The following is a 25,318-nucleotide window of genomic DNA, read 5'->3' on the forward strand; positions in this document are numbered from 1 at the left end:
TGTTTTTTTAATATAAATAGATTAAATTTATATAATTCGATAATTTTTTATCATTGTGTTGTTATTTAATAACTTAGATTTTTCACACATAAATTTAAAAGAAAATTATGGAGGCAAACCTATTATTTTAAAGGGGTATTTTATACTTATATATATACTTACTATTTGGCTTTAAAAATTTAATAGGGGCAATTGCTCCACATACTTGCAAGTAAATCCGTCTCTGACCACCTTCATCTCCTTCTCCTCTTATTCCTTCTTTTCTCATTTGAATTTCTTTGATCTTTTTCTTTTTTTTTTTCATCATCATTGTTATTGTTATTGTTATTGTTATTGTCATCATCGTCGTCTTTTTTTATACGTATAACAATTCAAATCTAAAATACACTAAAAGTATTTAATTATAACAACACACAAACAAACCCATATTCAAAACAGGCACAGACCAAGTGCACATTATTTAAATTCAGAATGTATCGAAATTACTTATTGATAACGACACACAAACAAACTCAGTTCAAAACAAGTACAGACTAAATGCATCTTATTTAAATTCAAAATAAACTAAAATTATTTAATGATGATGACACATAAGCAAACTCAGTTTAAAACAAGAACAGACCTAGTGCATCTTATTTAAATCCAGAATATACCAAAATTACTTAATGATGACGACACACAAACAAACTCAGTTCAAAACAAGTACAGATCAAGTGCACCTTATTTAAATCCAGAATGCACCGAAATTACTTAATAATAATGACACTCAAACAAATTTCTCCTGGCCCCTCATTCTTCTTCTTTATTATCATCATCATATTCTTTTTCTTTTCTTATTCATCTTTTCCATTCTTGTTTTACCTTCTCTTAATTCTTCTTGTTTTATTCTCTTAACAAGAATAAAAAAAAAAAACATAATACTGCAAAATCACTATAAAGGTGAGAAGAAAAAAAAAGCTCAGCAATTAAATCAAGCTATTAAAAACTAAATTATATTATTTCTCTCTTTTAAACGAGATATGCGAACAATGACAATTAAATCAAGCTATTAGACAACTAAAAAAATGTTGATAATACATTTTGTATCAATTTAAAAAATAAAATTGATATAATTTATTATGATTTAAATTGTATTTGTTTTTATTTTTCAATCTAGTCTAATTTGATTCAACAACTGGAATTTGTATTATATTGATTTGAATATATCCATTTAAGGAAAAACACCAAAGAAACTAGAAAACCCTTTGAACTCACATGAAGTAACTTCATATAACATAAAATACATCCCTTTTCCAAAGGAAAAAGCTTACCATAGGGTACTTTCAATCATCAAAGGTAAATGAGGACCATCTAACTTGAATTTCAAAATATAAAGGAGAAAGAATAATTAATTCGATTTCGCTAGAGAACTAACTAGGAGTGTAGCAAATTAGAGCCAATTAGTTGAAAAATAGGTTAATTACAGAAAAAATGCAAGCCAACCCCCCACTACCCAAAATTTTTGAATTTCAAAATTGAAAAAAAAAAAAGAAAATTGATTGAATTGGCTTACATTGTAGTTGGTTCCTAGACTTTTTCTAATTACAATCAATCCACCCCTCAAATATTTTGTACGGAAACATATATCCAGCGCAATAGCTTCCTCAATCTTTGTTGGTTGGTTCAAGTACCTGTACTATGGCACGTTGAAAATCTGCAAAGAAAAATGATCACCTATGATTTCAACAATAGCAAATTTTTCATATATTACAACAACAACTTAAAACAAAGAAAAAAGGAATATGATCATTATAAACTCATTGGCATCTAACACTCATACGATATAGCCAAATATTATTACAATTTATTTGAATGACTACATAGTTTTGGAAAGTCCAAGAGTGTTTTAGCAAATTAAAATGTCAGAATCTAAGAGGAAACTTTGAAATACTTGAGAGAAAAAAAAAAAAAAACTAGAATTCAGATAAACAAGCACATCAGGTTCTTATCTCTAATTCCGCATTTCTATTTATAAATGATAAGATGCAGTTATCAGATCCAAAGAAATATAGAATAACCGGAATGTGAAAAAAGTTAGATGGAGCTTCATATAAAGTGTATACATAGTTACATACTTTAAATATCAGAAAGCAAACAGTTTGTGTGTTTCATATATGTCAATCAATAGAAGTTCAATCAAAGCTTGGTTTTCGAAACCTACAGATATTGGACCTTGAATTTATTTTAAAAAAAAATCATTTACTCTATATGACAAGAAAACTAATGATCTTGTTTTGTCCAAGTTAATCGCATCTGTAGAATATGCCTCAGGCAAAGCTTTACATATGCAACTGCATGAACACAAAATGTGAATATGTTTGCAAACTAACTTTGGAGACGATCCAAAATACATTAGAAGGCTACATCAGCAAGTATGTTGCCGCATGGGTAAATGAAGAGATTCAAAGACAATAACAAGAGTGCAGGGAAGCTTAACAAGTGATTCACTTTTTAAAGGATTAAATCAAAATAAAGTTAGCTTAGGAATAAATTAACATTAATGCACAAATATAATAAAAAAGGAAATAACAATATATCCCTTGCAGTAGGCCTCTAGATATCTTTTTACCACAAAGTTTCTCTGCTTTATCATTGTCTTCCATTTTTGACAAGAATGCCAATGCTTCTTCAAACCATCCAATAAGCCTCTAGCAATCACCAAAGAAGTTTCTTTGCCATGTCATTCTCATCTTTTTCAAACAAAGCACGAATAACAGTTTCAAAAGTCACAATATTTGGTAAGCAATCATTGTCTTCCATTTCCGACAACAGGGCCAATGCTTCTTCAAACAAGCTCTCTTTGCAGAGCCCTTTGATCATAACAGTGTATGTTAGGGACTGAAATATGAAATTTGAAATATTAGGAACCAAATTACGACTTAGCCCAAACGTTGGAGACTAAAATAATACTTTATCCCCACACAATAAATAGTACATGAAGAACCTAATTTCATTATAATGCTAAGATTGATTCCTCAAAGTTTATAGCAGCATCAACCATATTCTATCTAGTTTGAGATCAATTCATTTTATGTTTATTAGTGCAGTCTGAAGAGTGATTTTTGTGAAAGCAGCTATTATTCACTTCCATTTAAAACTGATTTTGAAGCTTAAAATCCAATGGTGGGTTCAACTAGAAATCAAATAAGCTGAGAAAATATTAAATCAAGTGTCTCGCAATTATTTCAAAGGGAGAAACTGAAATCCAAGTATAAAGGAAAATTCTAGAGAACTTCAATATTGTCTTTGCCATGCTGCAACTTAACATGCTTGAGTGCACCTAGCAATCAGAAAGCATGGAACAAAGATGAAATCCATGTCAAGAATCCAAAATACTCAACAACCAATGCAAAATACTTAATCAGCACTTAAGCAGTAAGGCTATATAATAGTTCAACTTTTGATCCCAAAAGAAATTGTACTAACATTCAAAGATATTCTTCAAGAACAAATGCAATTTCAAACTGTACAACATTGTTTCACTTTTAATTCTTTATTCTAACCCCAGTCATCACTTCAGAGAAGATTTAGAAAAACCAAAGAAACAGGTGAAGAAACAATTGTACTTGGAATTAGAATCCCCAAATCTTTTATGACAGGAGTAGCTAATAACAGACAACAAAACTCCAAACCATGTTTTAATAATAAAACCTTTTCAACATGATTTTAAACAAGAATATAATAATCCCTATATGGGATTTTGCAACAAGAAATAATGAAATAATTCAACTAAGCATTAACTGCTGAGTAACATTATTATGAAAATGAACAAAGGTTTTAAGATACCATTAATTACAACTAAGTAACATTAATTATGAAAATCAACATAATGTACATATTTTCAACTGATTTCTAAGAATTACGGCTCAGTAACATCAATTATGAAAATGAACAAAGGTTTTAAGATAATTCACATTTGAACCATATTAGCCAAATTCCTAGAAATTCCTTCTTGCACAGCCTTTTTTTTTTTTGAAACATCAAGTGTAATCATATACTTAGTATACAGGTTTCTTCAGCTGTGATCAGACTTTGAAATATAATAAAATGTTGAAATTGTCAACAAAAAAAAAGTGGTACCATGCATTTAGTAGATGTATTTGTTTCAAAGATGGCAGTGAAAATCATATATCTACGTCATTAATCTTGCCACTGCATATCTTTCAGAAGAATTCTAGGAAGATTCAGTTAAATAAAGCACAGTTGCTCACCAGACCAATCATGAGCTCTTAATTACTATCAACAAATCTTAAGCACTAACCCACCAGTTACAACAGAAAATCTATTAATTTGAGTTGATTTATTTCTCCTCTTGCCTTTTCCATAAGCCTCTAGCAATCATTTCACGAAGATGTTTCAGAGCTTGATCATTTTCACCTTTTTCCAACAGAGCACGAATAGTTGTTTCATAAGTTACAGCATTCGGAGAGCAACCATGGTCTTCCATTTCAGACATTAAGGCCAATGCTTCATCAAGTAGGCCCTCTTTGCAGAGCCTGTTTATCATAACAGTGTATGTTCTCACGTCTAGATGATAGCCTTTAATGGAAAGATCTTGAAAAATCTCTTTTGCATTTTTAAGTCTTCCACTTTTGCACAGGCCATCTATAAGTATGGTGTATGTATATATATCTAGATCAATGCCACACTCTTTCATTTGATTGAATAACATAAGTGCCTTGTCATGTTGTTTGATATTGAACAAAGCATCCAGTAAAGAACTGTAAGTGACTATATCAGCAGGTTGACCTCGATCCTGCATCTTTTCAAGAAGCTCCAAGGCACAAGATATTCTCCTTGATTTTCCCAAGCCATCAACTAGAGTACTGTAAGTTACCATGTCAGGAACCAAGTTCTTGCGACGCATTTCTTCGAAGAGATTCAAGGCATCATCGATCATTTTACTCTTACAAAAGCCATTAATCATGATATTGTAACTCCGAACATTAGGAAACGCTCTACTCTCCCCCATTGTGTCGAATACATATTTTGCCTTATTTACCTGATTAACCAAACAATATCCGTCCATTAAGCTGTTATAAGTAACCACATTTGGTTTCACACCATGTTTTGTCATCACAGCCAACACATTCTTAGCATCTTTGATCTTTCCTTCCTTGCATAGTCCATCGATCAAAGTACTATAGGTATAAACATTAGGAGTAATGTTTTTAAGCATCATATGATTTAGTAAATCAACGGCTTCCTTATATTGACCCACAAGACACAATCCAAAAATGAGAGAACTGTATGTGGTAACATCGGGAGAAATTCCCTTAGCAAGCATTTCAGAAAATAAATGAAAAGCCTGACTTACAAGTGTATCCTTGCAGAGGCTATCAATAATTGCGCTGTACATGACGACATCAGGAGCAATGCCATACCGTGGGATCTTTCTCAACATTTGAATAGCAGCTGATGTGTGTCCGGACTTACAGAGGCCATTGATCAAGGTCCCATAAGTGACTTGATTAAAGTGAAATCCATGAGCCAGCAGTCTGTCATGAAAGCGCACAGCTTTTTCAACATTACCACAGAAACAGAGACCTTTCAGGATTGTTGTCAATGTTACCGTATTAGGTTGATAATCCATTCTGAAAATCTTGCCCAATACAGAGAAAGCAAGCGTCATATAAGCCATGCCGCAACAACAATTGATTAAGATGTTTAAAGTAAATAAGTCGGGAGCGATTCCTCTGGCTTGCAATTGCTGAAAAAGGGAAACGGCGGCGTGGAAATGCTTCGTCTTGGAAAGGGATCCCAAAATCTTGTTAAACTGGATGATGGGAGGAATACGACGCATAGAGAGCATGCGAGTGAAGTAATCAACAGCTTCATCAAGTGATTGGGGCTGAGAGTGAGAGTGTAGGGATGAAGTTGAAAGGAAGCAAAGACGGAGAGCAGAGTGCGGAACAGAATAAGGAGAGCGCTTTGGGATTTGAATAGCATACCTCAGTTTGATTGGTGAGGATGAGAACGATGACAACATGTTTGCAATCAAGATTCAAGAGGAATGTGCTGTATTGAAGAGTTCTCCTCTTCTTCGACCTTTGCACTATGTTTGGTACGAGAGAAAATGAGAAAGAAAAGGAATAGGAAAAAAAAAATTTTTGTTTCGATATCAAAAAAAAGAAAGAAAAATTTGCTTTGTTAATAGTTAAATTCGTTCTTTAAAGACCATTTATTCTTTAAATTAGTAAGACTTTTTTATTTATATGAGTCCTTAAAACATAAATCAAATTGATTTTTCCGTTAGTTAGTTAGACGATGACAGTCACGTTAAGTGCCATGATGATTGGTTGACGTGTCAGTAACACATAATATGTTACGTATCACTGGACATATAAAAAAGTTTTTTGTAATCAAAATAGTCCTTAAAAATATAGATATAAGTCATTTTCATTCTTAAAATTTTAAAAATTAATTAAATTAGTTTTTATATAAATTTCTTTTATTTTTTTCATTATAATATTAAATTTACAATATTTTTTTATAATACTAATTTTAATATTATCTTTTAGACTTTAATAAACAAAATACTCTTTATATAAAATAATAAAAATAATTAAATTATTATAAATTTATTTTATCGTTTTTATTTTAAAATTTTATATTTTTAAATTATAATTTTTTATAATAATTTTTTATTTAAACGAATTTATCAAATTATTATTGATTATATATTTAAAAATTTAATATTTTAAATCTCACTAAATAATATAATAATTCTTTTAAAATTTAAATCTTTTAAATTTTTTTAAATTATAATTTTTATTATTATTTAAAGTATATCACACAAAAATTTACACATAACACAAATTTATCAATATACACATAAATTTTTACACGTAACACACAAATTTTTTAGCTATAGTACACAAATTTTTGAAGCACAGTACACAAAGTTTTGTTGTACAGAATTTAAGTGTGTATATTCTTTTATTGAATTCTTTTACACATTTATTTTTTCTCTCTCTTTTTTTCATGGTATATAAACCAATCACTATTCATTGTAAGTCAATATTACATTCCGGTTCTATTTTCAAAACACACACATACACACAAAAAGATGCTCTCGACAAACTTATTGATATAGCACACAAATTTTTGCACATAAATATAGTACACAAATTTTCAAAATACCACACACAAATTTTTGCTACACCAAAATTTATGTATATATTCTTTTATTGAGTTCTGCTACACATTTATTTTTCTCTCTTTTTTTTTCATGGTGTGTAAACTGATTACCATTCATTGTAAGCCAATGTTATATTACAGGTTCTATTTTCAAAAAAAAAAAAAAAAACACACACACACACACACAAAAAGGTGTTGTTGACACTCTTTTTAAATATGTCATCATGACTCATCTCTTTTGTGTTCATGGAATGTTGTCTTTAGATGCAAGAGGTGCAAATCAACTTTAAATGCAATGGTTTTTGAAAAGTTCAGCAATCGCCTCGTCTTTCTTGCAGTTGTCCATAAACACTGTATCACATTACATGTGTAAATCAAACAAAGTGAAAAAACACACACTCCTTCATTTTCACAGCACACAAGTAATCGAAGCTAATAACTTGATCACACTAATTTGACATATATCATTAAACAAATTCTGATTTATCATAGCACATAAATATTTAAGCGTAGCACACATTTTTGTTCAACATAGCACAAATTTGCACATATGGCACAAAAACTAAAATCATAAAATAACACTAATTTTTCAAACAACTCAATTAAAGAAAACTAAGATCATCATAAATAACCATAATCAAGAAAATATATATATACACACACAATAGCACACAAATATCGAGTATAGAAAAATAACACAAGTAATCGAAGTTAATAGCTTGGTAACTCACACTAATTTGTCAGAAATCATTAAACAAATTTTGGTTTATTATCGCACACAAATATTTAAGCATAACATACATTTTTGTTCAGTATAGTATACAAATTCACATTTATAGCACATAAATATTGAGTATAGAAACAATATAAAAGGCATTCGTACATTTTCAATTTCACTCAATAAAAAAGATACATCAAATTCACAAAAAAAAAAGAAATTAAACAACAACAGCAAGACGTTGAAGAAGGAGCACAATAATAATAATAATAATAATAATAATAATAATAAGAACAACAACAATAATAACAAGACGTTGAAGAAGGAAGAAGAAGAAGATGATGATGATGATGACGACAATGGTGATAGCAGCAGCAATGATGACGGTGGTGGTGACAGTGGGCGACAACGGTAACAGCAGCAACATTGACGACGACGGTGGTGGTGGTGGCGATAGCAGTGATGATGACGATGTTGGAGGAGGAGGAAGAGGAGAAGGAGGAGGGTGCGTGACTAAAGTTTAAATTTTAAGGAAAAGTATAAGTAGACAATGAAAATACTAAACAATGTGAACAATAGATATATCGGATGTTCATTTCACTAGGTGTACGGATGGTTATTCTAATATTAAGATTTACGTGGGTAATTTGGAAGTGGTGTGTTTTTATTTGATTGGTAGTTGTTCATGTTGTTCAAAAAAGTCATTCGTTACCTAACATAACCCAAATTTCAATAACTTGGTTAACTTGGTTAATGAAAACACTTTGACACTTAGCATTTTTGTATATTTATTTAGTGAAATCCAAAATATTAAAACTAGTTATATGCTAAAAGTTTTAATCTTTTAGATGTCACTAAATAAATATAGTAGTTATTTTAAAAAAAATTATATTAAAATAGTAAGATTCAATAAGTGATCTCACAAATCAATTTTTTAATTATTGAGTTATATCATATAAATTAAACAATAATAAAAATTATAATTTTAAAAATTTAAAAGATTTTTTAAATTTTAAAATAACTATCATATTATTTAGTGAAATTTAAAATATTAAAATTTTAAATATATAATCAATAATAATTTGATAAACTCTAAATAAAAAAATTTTACTATAAAAAAAATTAGAATTTGAAAATATAAATTTTTAAACTACAAATGACAAAATAATTTTATAATAATTTAATTATTTTTATTATTTTATGTAAAGAGAATTTTGTTTTTTAAGGTCTAAGAAATAATATTAAAATTAGTACTATCAAAAAAATTTTAAATTTAATATTATGAAAAAAATAAAAAAATTACATAAGGATTAACTTGATTAATTTTAAAATTTTAGGAATGAAAATGACTTACATCTAGATTTTCAGAAATTATTTTGATTATAAATAATTTTTTTACATGTCAAGTGACACGTGGCGTGCTAGGTGTCACTGACATGACACATCAACCAATCATCTTGTGACACGTGGCATTAACCTACTACCATCATGCCACATTGCACTTAACGTGACACATCATCATTTAACTAATGAGAATGATCAATTTGATTTACGTTTTATCTTTCAAGGACTAATATGACTAAAAAAATATTTTGAAGACTAATTTAAAGAATGGATGATCTTTGAGGGACGAATTTGGCTATTAACCTTATATATATACCTTGGGTGGATACACCCTAAACCCAATTCCGTTCTGCCTCGCTCGAACACTCGTCCCGAACAAAGCCCGTCCTGCTTCAGGTTGGGTTATTACTCATCCTGACCGGGTAGGGATGGATCGGGTACTCGCGAGTTTTGGTATTCCTGCCAAGTCTAACCATGTATTGATACTCTATTTATTAAGGGTCAACCGCTAGTTAATGGATTGCTATGTATGCAAGGCAAAATTCGAACCTCTTAATACTTGCTTAATTGGATAAGTGAGATGATTACTCAACAAACTCAAATTGATTAAGACAAATACTAATTATTTTTAATATTAAAAATTCTTAGAGTTTGATTTTAATGATAATTTTGTAAAATATTTATAATAATTATTATTATATATATTTTTATTTATTTTTTTTTAATAAAAATCTTTATATAATGTTATGTATTATTCCGTACAGAATATAAAAATATACACTAGTTAAATATAAAAATTTTATTTTTATATAATAGAATAGATGTGTAATAATAGTGAAAAAAATGTGATGCTAATTAGATTGGGAAGTATTTCATACTTAAATTAAAGGTAAAGTATATTTGTTGTCCCTAAAGTTTGATAAAAATAAGTTTTATTTTGTTTCAATTTTATCCCAAAAGTTTTTTATTTGCATCAAATATACCCCTAACGGCTAATTTTTCAAAAAATTTAAGATCAATTCAACAACAATTTCATAAGAACAAACCCTCAACACAAGCAAATCAAGTATAATTTTCATGTATTATTGTTAGATTGGTCTTAAAATTTTTGAAAATTTAGCCGTCGAGAGTATATTTGATGCAAATAAAAATTTTTTGGGAGAAAATTGAAACAAAATAAAACTTAAGAATATTTTTAAAACTTTTACTAAACTTTAGGGACAAAAAGTATACTTTACCCTAAATTAAAAGATCATGCGTTCAAGATTTAGACATTGCAATTTATATTTTTTTAGAAAAAAATTATAAATAAAATTTATATTTTTTAGAGAAAAAATTTTAAATAATTCATGATACTTACTCTAAAAGATAACAAAGTTTTTAATAAAAAAAAAAAAATCTCTTTTTAGTCATTTATCTATTTTTTGAGGTTGATTAGCTCTTTTATCAATTTTTTTGTTCTGAGTTAATAGAACATACCTAATATATGTTAAATGGTTGATTTGTCCATTAAATAATAATTAAAATTGATTGACTTCTTTATTGAAGGCCTCGATATCTTTTAGGGTTAATGGTCAAATTGTCAAGAAGTTGTTTAGAATTTTTTTATTTTTTGTTATTTTTTTATATACGTTGCCTAAATTTACTTGTAAAAAATTGAGAAATTTAGTAATTTTTAAATTTTTTTACTTACAAAAATTGAATGGAGAATACCTTTTTTTAATTTTTTCTTAGTTATTTAAAAAAGGCTTTTAAGATATTATATTATTAAGAATATGTTAAGTTTTAGGTGTACTCAATTTAAATTAACCATCATAAATTACATAAATTTATTATTATTAGAAGAAGTATATATTCTATTTTATAATAGATAATAAAAAAAGTAACATAATATTTTAGTTAAAATAAATACAACAAATAAGAATATTTATGTCAACTAATCATGTAAATATAACATCAAAGATTGAAACTTTAACATTTTAGAATAACTAATAACAAATAGATAAGACTGGTAATAATAATTAATAATGTCATTGTTATTAATATGTATCTCCTATATTCAATTTCTATAAATAGAAAACAAAATTAAAAATTATTAATATTTCTCAATTCTCGCACAACAAATTTAGCCAATGTATATAAAAAAAATAACAAAAAGTAGGGAAAAAAAGTTTAAATAACTCTTTATATTTATCTTAAAAGACAACAAAGTCTTAACAAAAAAAATCTGTCAATCTTAACTAGCACTTAACGGATAAATTAACTAATTTATGTATCACATACTAACTCAAGAAAATGATTATTCACAAAAAAAAGCTAACTAATTTTTCAGAGTTAAAAACCAAGAGTTGAAAATGATATTTTTTTTCCTGAGAACCTTGTAATTTTTTAAAAAAATTGTTAACAATCTGGATAGATATCCACCCTATTTTTTAGAGATTATATATGATAAAAAATATTAAAATAAAATTATATACCAAATCTCTCTCATATTCTATTATATATATGTTAGAAGTATATATCCAAATTCTAAACAAATTCATGTTTCTCTATTTGAAAACATATTTCTGCTAAGAGTAAAGTATTGTTTTTATCGCCAATAAGTAATATCTTAAATGACACAGACTCCCCATACTCAATTAAGATGTTGCGGGTTCGAGTCTCCTATCTTTCCAAATTTTGTCAATAAGTAATAGCTCAAATGGCATAGTCTCCCATACTCAATTAAGAGGTTGCGGGTTCGAGTCTCCTATCTTTGGTAAAAAAAAAAAAAAGTATTGTTTTTATCCCCAACGTTTGGAGTAAGTCTTAAAGTTGTCTCTAACGTTTGAATCGTCCTATTTAAGTCCTTAACGTTTCAAAATTGACTCAATGTTGTCCTACCGTTAGGAATCTCTTAACGGAATTGACGGCGGGACAAAATTGAGACGATTTTAAAACATTAGGGACTTAAATAGGACAATTGGAGACAAAAACGATACATAAAAATAAATTTTAATTTTATCCTTCAATAATATCATTTTTTTACGGTACATAGTTATTTAATTATTTTTTAATCAAATATAAGTAAATTATACTTAATCACATTAATTTTATTCTAAATAAATTTATTTTTTTATAATTTTACTCTTAAAAATTTTCTCATTATAAAATTTTCTCAATAAAGAGCTGCCAAAACAGAAATCCACATAGCTTGGGAGAGCCCATGAGAAGGATGGTTAAAAATAAATATTGATGGAGCTGCTATATAGGAAACTCCGACAACGCAGGATGTGGGGGTTTAATCCGAAATCACCAGGGACGGTGAATTGCGGGATTTAAAGCAAATTTAGGCTAATGTCATTATTCATCTTGTAACATAATATGCGCATACAACTTTGTAAGATCAGTATGACAAAAAGAAGTGAATAAACTTAATTAAAATCAGATTGATCACATAATTGTTTTTTAACACAATATTTTAACTGTAATGAGATTCGAACTTAAAAGCTCGAGTATACCACCAAAATTTCTCATTTTATTGTAAAGTTTATAGGTTTATCATTTTTCTTAACATGATTATATGGGAACATGCAATTGATGATGAAGTCTTCCAACTTTTGTGAGCATTAACCTGTGCAAATGTTTCTTGCTACTTTTTGGGGTGCTTGGAGATTGCACAAGAGGCTGGTGTTTGATCAAAATCCTTTGACTTTGAAGTTTGAATCGCAGTTCCTTTATATACATGCTTTCAAACAGGTCCCTTTGACTGCTATTGACCATCTCCTTCTACTTGGCAGGATGGCTGCCCTTTGTCGACGAAACTGCTATGCGGGTGGTCCATGATTATCCCCCTGGCTGATGTGCAACCCTTCCTAGCTGGGGCTTGGGGAGAGAAATTGTTCTGCCTCTTCTTTCCTTTGTTCCATATATGCCAAATTGCCAATCAATAGTAGTTCAATCAAGCTTGGTTTTGTTACCCACGGATATTTATACCTTGAATTAAAAGCAAAATTTATTTACTCTATATAACAAGAAAATCAGTTACCTTCTTTGTCATGTTAATTGCTTTGGTACATTATGCCTCAGCCCTCAGGTATAACTGCATGAACACAGAAAAATGAGAAGATGTTTGCAAAATAACATTTTGAGATTTCATCTAAAGCTACATCAGCCAGTTTGTGCTGCATGGGAGTTTACTTTAAATGTGGGGGAAATGAAAAGATTGAAAGACAATAAGAGTGAAGGGAAGCTTCACAACTAACACGTGATTCCCTTTCAATGATGAAATCAGAACCATTTCAGCTTAGTGCTAAATTAACATCAATGCATTTATAAAATTACAAAGAAGAAAAAAGGAAATAATGATACATGCTCACAAGAAACGTATGACAACCATCTAGTCACTGAAAATGCCATAAAATAAGTAATGACAAAGAAAACGCTTAGGGTGGATAAAGCAGAATAAAGAGTAACAATCATGTCAAGATCCAAAAGCATTAATATGTAATGGATATATGATCCTGAAGAAGGTAACAAAACACAAGTTAAAAAGAAAGAGATACAAACAACATTTGTGATGTCTAACAAGAAGAATCTCATCTACTTTTATCCTTGCAACAGGCCTCTAGATATCATTTCACGAAGAAGTTTCTCTGCTTTATCATTTTCACCGTTTTCAAATAGAGCACGAATGATTGTTTCATAAGTCACAGCATCTGGTAAGCAACCATTGTCTTCCATTTTTGTCATGAGTGCCACTGCTTCGTGAAGCAGACCCTCTTTGCAAAGCCCATTGATCATAATGGTGTATGTCCGCACATTTGGACAATAGCCTTTAATGGAAAGATCTTGAAATATCTCTTTTGCATTTTGAAGTCTTCCACTTTTGCACAGGCCATCTATAAGTATGCTGTATGTATATATATCTGGATCAATGCCACTCTCTTTCATTTGCTCGAATAACATAAATGCTTTGTCAACTCGTTTGATATTGAACATCCCATCCAACAAGGAATTATAAGTGACTACATTAATGGGTTGACCTCTTTCATGCATCTCGACAAGAAGCTCCAAAGCACAAGAGATTCTCTTTGATTTGCTCAAGCCATCAATAAGAGTGTTGTAAGTTACCGTGTTTGGAACCAAGTACTTACGATGCATTTCTTCAAAGAGATTCAAGGCTTCATCGACCATTTTACTTTTGCACAAGCCATTAATCATGATACTGTAACTTCGAACATTAAGTGACACTCTGCTTTGGGCCATAGTGTTGAATACAAATTTTGCCTTATTTACCTCATTAACCAGACAATGCCCATCCATTAAGCTGTTATAAGTGACCACATTTGGTTTCACACCATGTTTTGTCATCAAGCCCAACACATTCTTAGCATCTTTGATCTTTCCTTCCTTGCATAGTCCATCGATCAAAGTATTATAAGTATAAACATCTGGAGTAATGTTTATGAGAATCATATCATTTAGCAAAAGAACGGCTTCCTTGAGTTGACCCGCAAGGCACAATCCATAAATTAGAGTGTTGTACGTGATAACATTGGGACAAATTCCCTTAGCAAGCATTTCAGAATATAAATGAAAAGCTTCACTTACAAGCGCAACCTTGCAGAGGCTATCAATAATTGCGCTGTACATTACGACATTAGGAACAATTCCATGCCGTGCGATCTTTCTCAACACATGAATAGCAGTTGATGTGTGTCCGGCCTTACAGAGCCCATTGATCAAGGTTCCATAAGTGACTTGGTCGAAGTGATATCCATAAGCCAGCACTGTGGCATGAAAGTGCAGTGCTTTTTCAACATTACCAGAGAGACAGAGGCCTTTCAGGATTGTTGTCAAGGTTACGGCATCAGGCTGAAAACCCATCCTGAAAATCTTGGCGAAAGCAGAGAAAGCAAGCGTCATACGACTCATGCCGCAACAACAATTGATTAACATGTTCAAAGTAAACAAGTTGGGAGCGATTCCCCTGGCTTGCAATTGCTGAAAAAGGGAAATGGCGGTGAGGAAATGGTTGGTCTTGGCAAGAGATCCCAAAATCTTGGTGAATTGGATGATGGACGGAGGGTGACGCATAGAGAGCATGCGAGTGAAGGAATCAACAGCTTCATCAAGTGATTGGGACCGAGAGGGAGAGTGTAGGGATGAAGTTGAAGGGAAGCAAAGAGGGAGAGCGGAGTGGGGAACAGAATTTGGGAATTGAAAAGCATATCTTAATTTGATTTGTGAGGATGAGAACAATGACAACATTCTTTTCTTGCAATAGGGAATGAATTGAAGAGTGCTTCCACCTGAGAGAGTGAGAGCGATATCAAGCTTATTTGATTTCTTTAATTTGCCAAAACTAAAGAATTAGTAAGTTTTAGGTTTAAAATACACCGTTAAACTAAATCCAATTTAATATTATATAATTTATCTAAATAAAAAAATATTACATGAATTTTTTTATTTTTTATTTTTTATGTAAACTGAATGATTAGATTTAGTTGTTTTATGTAAATCGAAATACACTATTTCAATTTATGCATACATGTACTATTTTAATTTAGTCCTAATATTATCCTTATATAATTCGAATAGTACTATTAGATTTATAAAGATAGGGCTAAATCTAATAAACCTAGTAAATCATTGTAAATTTTTTATATAATAATGTTAATGTTAAATAGTTAATATTCTAATATTATTAAAACATAGATATAAAAATAAGCATATAAAAATTAATTTAAAAGCAAGTATAAAAGTTTAAATGTATAATATTAAATTAGTTAAGTAAAAATATTAATAAAAAAATAATTAAAACTTAAATCCATGGTATATTTAAAAATATTTACATATAAAACTATTTAATTAAATAAAAAATTTTATTTGATCAAATACATATTTCATATATCAATAATTTTTTAAAGTTTTGAGAGACCAAAGTTATTGAATTTGGATCTTCTAAATTTTAGATTTTTATTTTAGAGGATAAAATATGATCTCTTACCATTTATTTTATAGGTGGGACTAAAAAAAAATATGAGAGAAAAACTATTTAATGTTAAAAAATTATATTTTATCCTCTAAAATAAAATTCAAAATTTAGAGAATTCAAATATAAAGTTATTACTTGCTCTCTTTAAATCTATCTCTAATTGCAACTGACAAGCTTTTTAAAAATATGATAAATGTTGTACATGATCGAAAAAAAAATTAAAAAATATAAAAAATATTATTTTTTGAGAAAAACAAATGAGAGGATAAAAATAAAATAAACAATTAAAACCACCACAACAACTTGATGAGATGCTAATTAAAATATGTTTGGGGCATCATTTGTTAAATAAAAGAAACCGAAATTTTGTTGTGTTCAATTGGTGCACGTTAAAGATCTTTGTTAACTGTAATAGAGTATTTGGGTTGTGTTTGTTTTCGTGGACAGGACAGAGAGATATGGACAGTAAAATATGTTTGGATAGAAAGATATGGACACTGGATACCGTGTCTTTGGGATATATTTTTTTTATTTTTGTGTTCACTTCTAAACGAAAGACACGGATGAACACAGAAATAAGATGGTGGACACGAAATTTTAAATAAAATCTTTTCTCTTTTTTGTCTATGGTTATTTTTCATTATTTCTCTATTATCCCTTATATTATCTTGTGAAAAATCCTATCCTTAGCTTTTCTTCACCGTTGTTTTCAGGTACTCTCTCTTCTTGCCCTCTCTTTTCATTCTTCATCTTCTTCTTGCTTTTTTTGTCGTCGTCTTCTACTTCGATCTGTTCTTCCTCTTTTTTCACAGTAATATCTTCTTCTTGCTCTTTGTTTCTATCTCTCTTTCTTCTTCTTCTTTTTCCTAATTCTTAATCTTCTTTTTTATTTCTGATTCTTTTCTTGATTTTTTTAGGATTCTTCTCTCTTCTGATTTTGTATCTTCTTATCTTTTTTTTTATTAATTTTTTTGTGCAGCTAATTACTGCTCGTTCTTGTTACAATTTTCGAAAGCTTGTTCTTATCTTTATCAGTCACATAATCAGGTATTACTCTGCCTATTCCCTTATTGTTTCTTATTTTTATTTTATTTTTCTATTCAAAAGAATTTCGTTCTGTTTTGTCTTTATTTTTTTGTTTTTAATTTTTTATGATTTTTCAATCTAAAAATCACATAAGAAGAAGAGCTACATTCTTTTCTTTGACAAAATGTTAAATATTTACAATGATAGTATGAATGAATGAATGAAAAAATAATTTTGAGTTTTAATATGTTGATGTATTTGTTCATAATGAAAGAACAAATGAAAAAATTGTATTGAATTTGTCTCTTGTTATTAGTTTGAAATAAAATAATTAGTGAGTTATGTTGTTATTACTCTTATGGCTACTGTGCTCATTATTGCTGATAATTTTTAGTATCATAGTATGTGTTAATTATATAAGTTGTTTTTTATGTGTTGATCAGGGAAGAATGGAACCATCGGACCGCTCTGAGCAATTTAGACGATTTTTTTTTTATTTTATGATTCAGGATGAACTTGAAACTGTTACGATATTAGTTTTGATGTTTGCATTTTTGTATTTGAGAAATAGGAGAAGAGGATATTTGTTGATTAGGAATAGAAAAATTAATACTAATCCCTTAAGACGGAATGTATTAAACCGCATAATAGGAGGGGGCGATAAAAATTGCATTTGAGAATTAAGGATGAGCGTAGATACATTAGAAAGATTGTGTGAGTTACTAAAAGTTCAAGGTGGATTAAGAGATGAATGTCGTATAAGTATACCTGAGCAAGTGATTACGTTTTTAATAATACTAGCTCATCATAAAAAGAATCACACACTTCAAGTTAGATTTTATAGGTCAGAAGAAACAATAAGTAGGTATTTCAATAAAGTGTTATCCTCGGTCATACGTGTCCAAAGTCTATTGTTTGCAAAAGTTGTTCCTATTCCATATGATTGCATAGATCCCATATGAAAGTGGTTCAAGGTAGATGTAGTAAATAATTGAGGTAGTGATTTTGTATAATCTATAATTTTGTATAGAATTAGTCTTGATACTTCAATTTCATTGGTTTAGGATTGTCTAGGAGCATTAGATGGAACATATATAGATGTGGTTGTCCCTGAAAAAGATAAATCAAGATACCGAACAAGAAAAAGTAAGATATCAACTAATGTCCTAGGCGTATGCAATCGAGATATGAATTTCGTTTACGTACTTCCGCTTTGGATTCAAGAATCCTTAGAGATGCCATTTCACGTCATAATAACCTCAAGATACCAATTGATATGTAGTTCTTAATTTTTAGGTAATAAAAATATTTCAATATTTTTAGTTCATTCAAATTCCTTAGTCCTCATAATGTATCTCTTTCGATTTATAGGAAATTATTATTTAGTGGATGCGGGTTATACTAATTGCAAGGGATTTCTAGCACCATATAGGCATACTCGATACCACGTATAAGAATGGGCTCATGGTAGAAATGCTCCTAGGAATTTTCGAGAATATTTTAACAAGAAGCACTCTTCAGCTAGGAACATTATTGAGCGTTGTTCTGGTTTACTGAAGAAGAGATGTGCAATTTTGAGGAGTCATTATTTTTACAAAATTAAGACACAAAATAGAATAATTATTGCTTGTTGTCTACTGCAAAACTTTATTCGACTTAATATGGAATTCAACCCTGAAGAGGATACACTACTTGATGAGGAGCATGTGCTTATTGGAGAGGATCATGGTGGTAACGAAGATGGCGATGATGACATGATTGAGAATATAGAGGGTAGCAATGACTGGGCTGCTTGGCGAGACAATTTAGCAAACGAAATGTACAACGAGTGGATGAATTCTCAAATCAATTAGTTAATTTCTTTTTTGTATGTGTGTTTTATTAGATTCTTTCAATTTGTTTGGTTGGACATTTGTTGTAAGAGCTAATTGTAAAACTTTAATTATGTGAACTACATGTAACACTTTATTAAATATAGAAAAAATGACAAATCCGTCCCTAACCTTTTTTTTAGAAGACATTTTCGTCCTTGATGAATGCAAAATACAATGATGTCCCTAACCCTTCAAATTTTTGGACAAATCTATCCCCCGTTAATCTCAGCCCATTAGCCTCGTCGGAAAGTGCTGAGTTGGCTGTCGTGGCTCTGACATGGATGTAATGGGGGGACACGTTGGCATGACTTTCTGAAAATGAGACAGATTAGTCCCCAGCCCCCTTAAACGACGCCGTTTCTCCCCCACCCCTCAAAACACATTTTAATTCCCATATGCAATACCCATAACACCCATGCTTTCTACTCTGAATTACTGAAAACCCTAGAAGAGCAACGATCAAAGTTTTCCCCCACCCCTGTTTCTCCCTCCAAAAATTGCACTACGTGGAAGAGCAATCGGTTCGTCGTGGAGTTGCTGTGGGAGGCCAACAAGGAGGGTTTCGTTGAGGGCGTAGTTGCTGTCTTCCTTAGAAGGTAAGATCGTGACCCTCTTCGTTTAAGTTTTAGTTATTGTGTGGGAAGAAAGGGTGAATGCAGTGTGTGTGCATGTTGAGAGTGTGGGAAACAGGGGTATAATGTAGTGGTTTGTTTCTTTTGAAAACGTTGTGTGTATGATCAGTAGGGGGGAACTTGTTCGGGCAAAGGGGTTTCGTTCAAAATTTTGGTAACTGTTTATGGACTGAGACGTTGTTGATCATTAGTTAGTTTTAGATGGTAGACGTTTTTGTGGTGCCGGTTTTTCACCATGGAGGGAAGTTTGTCAGAGGGATTGATGGAGCCCTGGTTTATGAAAATGGGAAGGAAGAGAGGTTCCCTGAGATGGACCTGGACTTTGTGAACTTTGGAGACCTTGTTACGTTGTTCAAGGGTTTGGGATACCAGTCATACAGGAAAGTATACTGGTATGATCCCACAAGTAGCGACATTGAGTCGGGATTGAACAAGCTAATTGGGGATGCTGGGATAAATGCAATGCGAGAAAACATATCGAAGAACCAAAACTCTGCTGAATTTCATATATACTTTGATCATGGAGTAGATGTTCCTGAGGTTGTTGAGGATGCTGGAAGGGATGCTGATGGGGCAGCCGATGTGGAGGTGGATGTGGATGAGATATTAGAGGAACTGAAGACATCCTCTTCATCAGATGACGGGTATGAAAGCATGGAGGATGTGCTGTACAAACCTCCACCAGCTGGAGTGGAGACCTCTAGTTCTGAGAGTGAAAAAGAAGCAAGTTGCAAGAGAAAAAGACCAACACAGGGTAGAAAAAAGATTGTCACCCCCAAGAAGCCAGCTGCAAGGGGGCAAAGGTCAAAGGGAAAGGCTAAGGTTGAACAGAGGAAGGTTCATAAAAGGGCTAGGGTGAATGTTAGGGGAGAAAATAGTTCAGGGGTTAAGGCTGGTGGTCAGGGGGCTGCTCGGCCGAATGATGAAGGAGGAGGCAGTGGTAATCCTGGTGTTGAGCCGAACAATGCAGAGGTTGGGGGTTTCTACATTAGTGAGTTGCCATCAGAAATGGAAGAAATCGTATTTGAGTATGAATCCGAGGAGTTGCATACACCCATTTCATCTGATGATGAAGGTAGCAGCAGGAAATTTCCTGAATTTGATGATGACTATGCTCACGGTGAGGGGAGGTTTGAGTTGGGAACCAGATTCGCTACTGTTGAAAGGTTTAAGGAGGTGGTGAAGGATTCCTTCATAGCTGAAGGGAGGGAGCTGAAGTGGATAAAGAATGACAAGGAGAGGGTAAGGGTGGGTTGCAAGGATGAGGAGTGTCCATTCCTGGTTCATTTGTCCTATAACAAAACCCTGCAGTGCTATCAAGTAAAGACATATGTGCAAGAACATACTCGTGCAAGGGATTTAGGGAGCAATGCAGCTGACCAGCATTGGCTGAGCAAGAAGATTGAAAAGAGGATGGCAACCCAACCCCACATGAACACGAAGGAGGCAACTGACTTTCTGAGAGAGGATTTTTCATTATGTCCCCACCCTAAGATGGTGTACAGAGCAGTAGTTGAGGCCAGGGAGAAGATCATGGGCAATGAGAGGGACCAATACAAACGGAGCAGAGACTATTGTGAGCAGATTCTGTTAAGCAATCCAGGTTCGACGGCCAGGTTGGAGCTTATGCCAGTTCCAGAATCACCTCCCGTATTTGATAAGTTATACATCTGCTTGGACGCCTGTAAGAAAGGGTTCAAGGATGGGTGCAGACCTTTGTTGCACCTTGATGGGTGTTTCTTGAAGACCTACTACATGGGCTGGCTTCTAGCAGCAGTTGCCCAAGATGCCAACAATCAGTTCTACGTTGTTGCATATGGAGTTGTTAGGGGTGAGACCAAAGAAGCTTGGAAATGGTTCCTGACTAATCTCCAGGAAGACATTGGTGACAGTGCCAGCCATGGGTGGACCTTCATATCAGACCAACAAAAAGTAAGCTTTAATTATGATTAGTCAATTAGTTTAGTTTCAGATATCTACTGTTTAATTTCAACTAACATTCCTTAATGTCCTTCTTATGGTGCAGAGTTTATTGCCTGCGCTAAAGGAGGTTATGCCACATGTAAAACTCCGCAATTGTGTGATGCACATGTGGAAGAATTTTATCAATCGCTTCAAAGACTTGTACATTAGGGAGGTTGTGTGGGAGTGTGCTAGATGCACAACCATTGCAGAATTCAAGGAATGTGTATGGAGTCAATAAGGAGGACTTATGCACATTGCATTCAACCAGTGCCAAGTTCAGAGTTCTGGGCCAGAACTGAGTTCACACAGCCAGACCCACCAATCATCAAAAGAGGGATTGGGCGCCCAAAGGTGCATAATCGGCAGAAAGACCCTGCAGAACCAATGATGCAAGGGGGTAAGCTGAAGAAGTCATTCTCTGTGTCATGCAGCAAGTGTGGTGAGAAGGGCCATAATTACAAAACTTGCAAAGGGGCACCATCGAACCCGAATTGGAAACCGAAGACCAAAAAGCCTAAGAAGAAGAAAGAGAGCACATCCCAAGCACTTGTATGTCTCCCTTTGTCACAGTCTGCTCCACAACCAGAGGTAAAATTATTTGGTTAATAATGGTATATTTGCTTATAAGATCCAGCAACTACTGTGTCCCTAGTGATTGTAGTTCAGACTTTAAAATGTCTTAGTACTTTAAACCCCAGGGATTTGTATGTCTTAGTAACTGAATCTTGAAGGATTGATTTGTATTAGTATATGAATCCTGAGGGACTTATATGTCCTAACATTAAATTGTCAACTAATTTACCCTTCATATCTAGGATCCTTCACACAGCCAACCACCCAGCGCAACACCACAGCAGCAACAACCTACTGTAACTGTTTAAATTTTTGCGCTTTATAAGCTGCTTAGAATATGCTCTGAGTACATACTGCTTGATTATGTTGGCATCTTATATGGCAGGTTCCAACTGCGACGACTGTTGCCCCTGCTCCAGCAAGAGTTACAAGATCAACAATTGTATTAGGACCACCTGCCCCAACGGGTTCCAGTGCCAGGCCATCCACCCCAAATTTAAACCAGCCCTTCATGCCCCCAGGAAATGCTCCATCCATGGTCACCAGCACAGCTCGCCATAAACAGCCAAAGTTCAGACCAAAACAGAAGATTTTCAGGCCACCTACTCCACTTGCTCAAGGGCCACCACCTTCTAGCACACAGCACCAAGACGCAACTCACCAAGCCCCATCTAGCACGCAGGCAGCTGCACAGCCTCAGCAGCTCCCACCCCCACAAGCAGATAAACCAACTGTCTCAGCATCGAAGGAGTCCAACGAATGAAGCAACTCATGTCTTATGTTATTTTGTGGCAAATATGTCCTGCTGTAAATGTTTTTTGTTTTACCCAGATATAACTCTCTTTTTGTTGGGTATTAGCCAGTTTTTTTGGTTACATGTTTCTGGTTAAGTAAAAACTTGTCACTGGCTACATGCCATACATGTGCAGACATTACTAGCCAAGTAGTCGTCCTTTTTTTTTTTTGGATTGTCAGTTACAATGAACAATGTTTGGGTTCAAAGGTTTAATGCAGTTACTCAGTGTTTAATTACCTGTGTTATTGCCAGCTTTCATTTTCTGCATTACATTGCAATATACAGGGTACAAGATTCATACATTTCTAGAAAGAATATGTTCAAATTTTTCCAGGCAACACGTAACAAAATTTATCATATTCAACCATCACTCAGTTCTTACAACGTAAAATACCAGCAATCAGGACAATTATAATCACATACATACACCATCTAACTGGATTTTTTTTGGATTCTAAAGCTACAATCCTCTTCTCTAAACAAATGATCTTTTTCTCCATGTCATGCTTCCATTCATCCTCTTCAATGTCACCTAATTCCTTCTCTGCCTGGAACCTTGAATCACTCAACCCAAGCCTTCCAATGTGCTCATCTAACCACAAAAAAAAAACTTGCAATGGGGTTGTCTCACCTGCACATATTCATTCCACATATATCACCATGAAAACCTGGGTTACCCAAAACCCTAACACTAACAGATTCCCACAATTATACATACCTTATAAAACGGACATCCGAGAAATAATCTGTTAGGGTTGCTACTCGTCTTCGACATGAACATGATGGCATGTTCTCCACAGAAGCACTTCGGTGACACCCCATCTTTGCCATCCTTCCCCTTACGACCAGAACCTTCCGCGAATTGCTCTTCTCTTCCTACACCTCCACTCCTTCGGGAGCAAGATGATACCCCATCTGATGCCATGCTCCCTTTCTTCGTTCACCACCTTCGCCCTTCCTGTGCAGACGAGGAAATAGGGTTCAAGATTTTGAAGGATTGGGGGTGGGGGAGAAACGGCGTCGTTTAAGGGGGCTGGGGACTAATCTGTCTTATTTTCAGAAAGTCATGCTAACGTGTCCCCCCATTACATCCACGTCAGAGCCACGGCAGCCAACTCAGCACTTTCCGGTGAGGCTAACGGGCTGAGAATAACGGGGGGATAGATTTGTCCAAAAATTTGAAGGGTCAGGGACATCATTGTATTTTGCAATCATCAAGGACGAAAATGTCTTCTAAAAAAAGGTCAGGGACAGATTTGTCTTTTTCTCTTAAATATATTATATTTTCTAAGTTATTACAATGATGACATCATGTATATGCAATGTTTATTTGAATTTTGATTGAGTTAATGTAGATTATAGGAAAAAATAGACAGACATGTCTGGACTGACAAAGAGACAGAGGCATTTGTCGATTTTATGGAGGAGCTTATCATTGAAGGAAGAAGAGCTGATGCGGGTTAGTTTAGACCTAGATCTTTTGAGAAGCTTGCTACAAAAATGAATGAGAAATTTTCAGATGGTAGCTTTCAAATAAGTCATTGCAAGAATAAGGGTAAAAGGCTAAAAGAGAACTATCAATTTGCAGCTGACATGGCAGCCTGTAGCGGTTTCGGATGGGATGATGTGAAACAATGTGTGGTTGTGGACAACAAAGAAATTCTAGCTGCATATTTGAAGGTTGGTTTTCTAGTTTGAACTTTGAATTTACTAAATTATTTATATTATGTTCAACATCTATTTCTGTCCTTCTATGATATTTTTGTATTCCTTTTCCTAGAAACAAGGATAAAGGTTGTATACTCCAGGGAAGCCCTTTCCCCTTGTATCCACATTTGGAGAAAATATTTTCTAAAGGTTAAATTTTTAGCATATTCTGAGAATATTCTGTTAAATCAATACTTTTTGATCGGCGGGGACTAAATTGCAAATTTTAATTCTCTTTAGAGACCTAATTACAAACTTTTAAAGTGTAGGGATCAATTTGTAATTTTACTAAAAGTGTAGGGACCAACTGTGTAATTTAACCTTTAATATATTAGGGAATAGACATTTATAATATATAAATTAGGGAGACTTTTAAACTTAATATAGAAATCTTTGGATTTAGGCTACACAGTGTAAATTATTATGAATGAGATAAATGTTGATTTATGATTGATAGAGTTTTAGAAATGCTTTATATAATAGGTGTTATTGGTAATATTGGTTAAAACTTAATGTAGAAATCTT

At 32.6% G+C, this 25,318-nt stretch overlaps 2 protein-coding genes across 5 annotated transcripts; both read right to left on the reverse strand.

Annotated features, from left to right (window-relative positions):
* Nucleotides 1–1,420: 1,420 nt before the first annotated feature.
* LOC112750993 (uncharacterized) lies at nt 1,421–6,181 on the reverse strand. Of its 4 annotated transcripts, none has more exons than XR_003814435.2 (3): nt 4,356–6,181; nt 2,609–2,877; nt 1,421–1,693 (listed from the first exon to the last, which is right to left on the reverse strand). XR_003814435.2 is itself a non-coding variant. In XM_029293341.2 (2 exons), exons 1-2 carry the CDS (start codon nt 6,026–6,028, stop codon nt 2,825–2,827), a joined length of 1,665 nt encoding a protein of 554 aa, XP_029149174.1. In that variant the 5' UTR covers nt 6,029–6,177; the 3' UTR covers nt 2,467–2,824. The 4 variants fall into 4 exon arrangements, 1 of the variants encoding a protein (XP_029149174.1); XR_003814434.2 differs by having other exon boundaries at nt 4,251–6,181; XR_003814436.2 differs by having other exon boundaries at nt 4,417–6,177.
* Nucleotides 6,182–12,632: 6,451 nt separating this feature from the next.
* On the reverse strand, nt 12,633–15,568 carry LOC112750994 (uncharacterized). Its single transcript, XM_072217051.1, has 3 exons — nt 13,894–15,568; nt 13,269–13,322; nt 12,633–13,138 (listed from the first exon to the last, which is right to left on the reverse strand). The coding sequence occupies exons 1-2, from the start codon at nt 15,491–15,493 to the stop codon at nt 13,306–13,308; spliced, it is 1,617 nt and encodes a 538-aa protein (XP_072073152.1). The 5' UTR covers nt 15,494–15,568; the 3' UTR covers nt 12,633–13,138; nt 13,269–13,305.
* Between the last annotated feature and the right edge of the window lie 9,750 nt (nt 15,569–25,318).

This window comes from Arachis hypogaea, chromosome 15 (genome assembly GCF_003086295.3).
Source record: "Arachis hypogaea cultivar Tifrunner chromosome 15, arahy.Tifrunner.gnm2.J5K5, whole genome shotgun sequence".
NCBI lineage: Eukaryota > Viridiplantae > Streptophyta > Magnoliopsida > Fabales > Fabaceae > Arachis > Arachis hypogaea.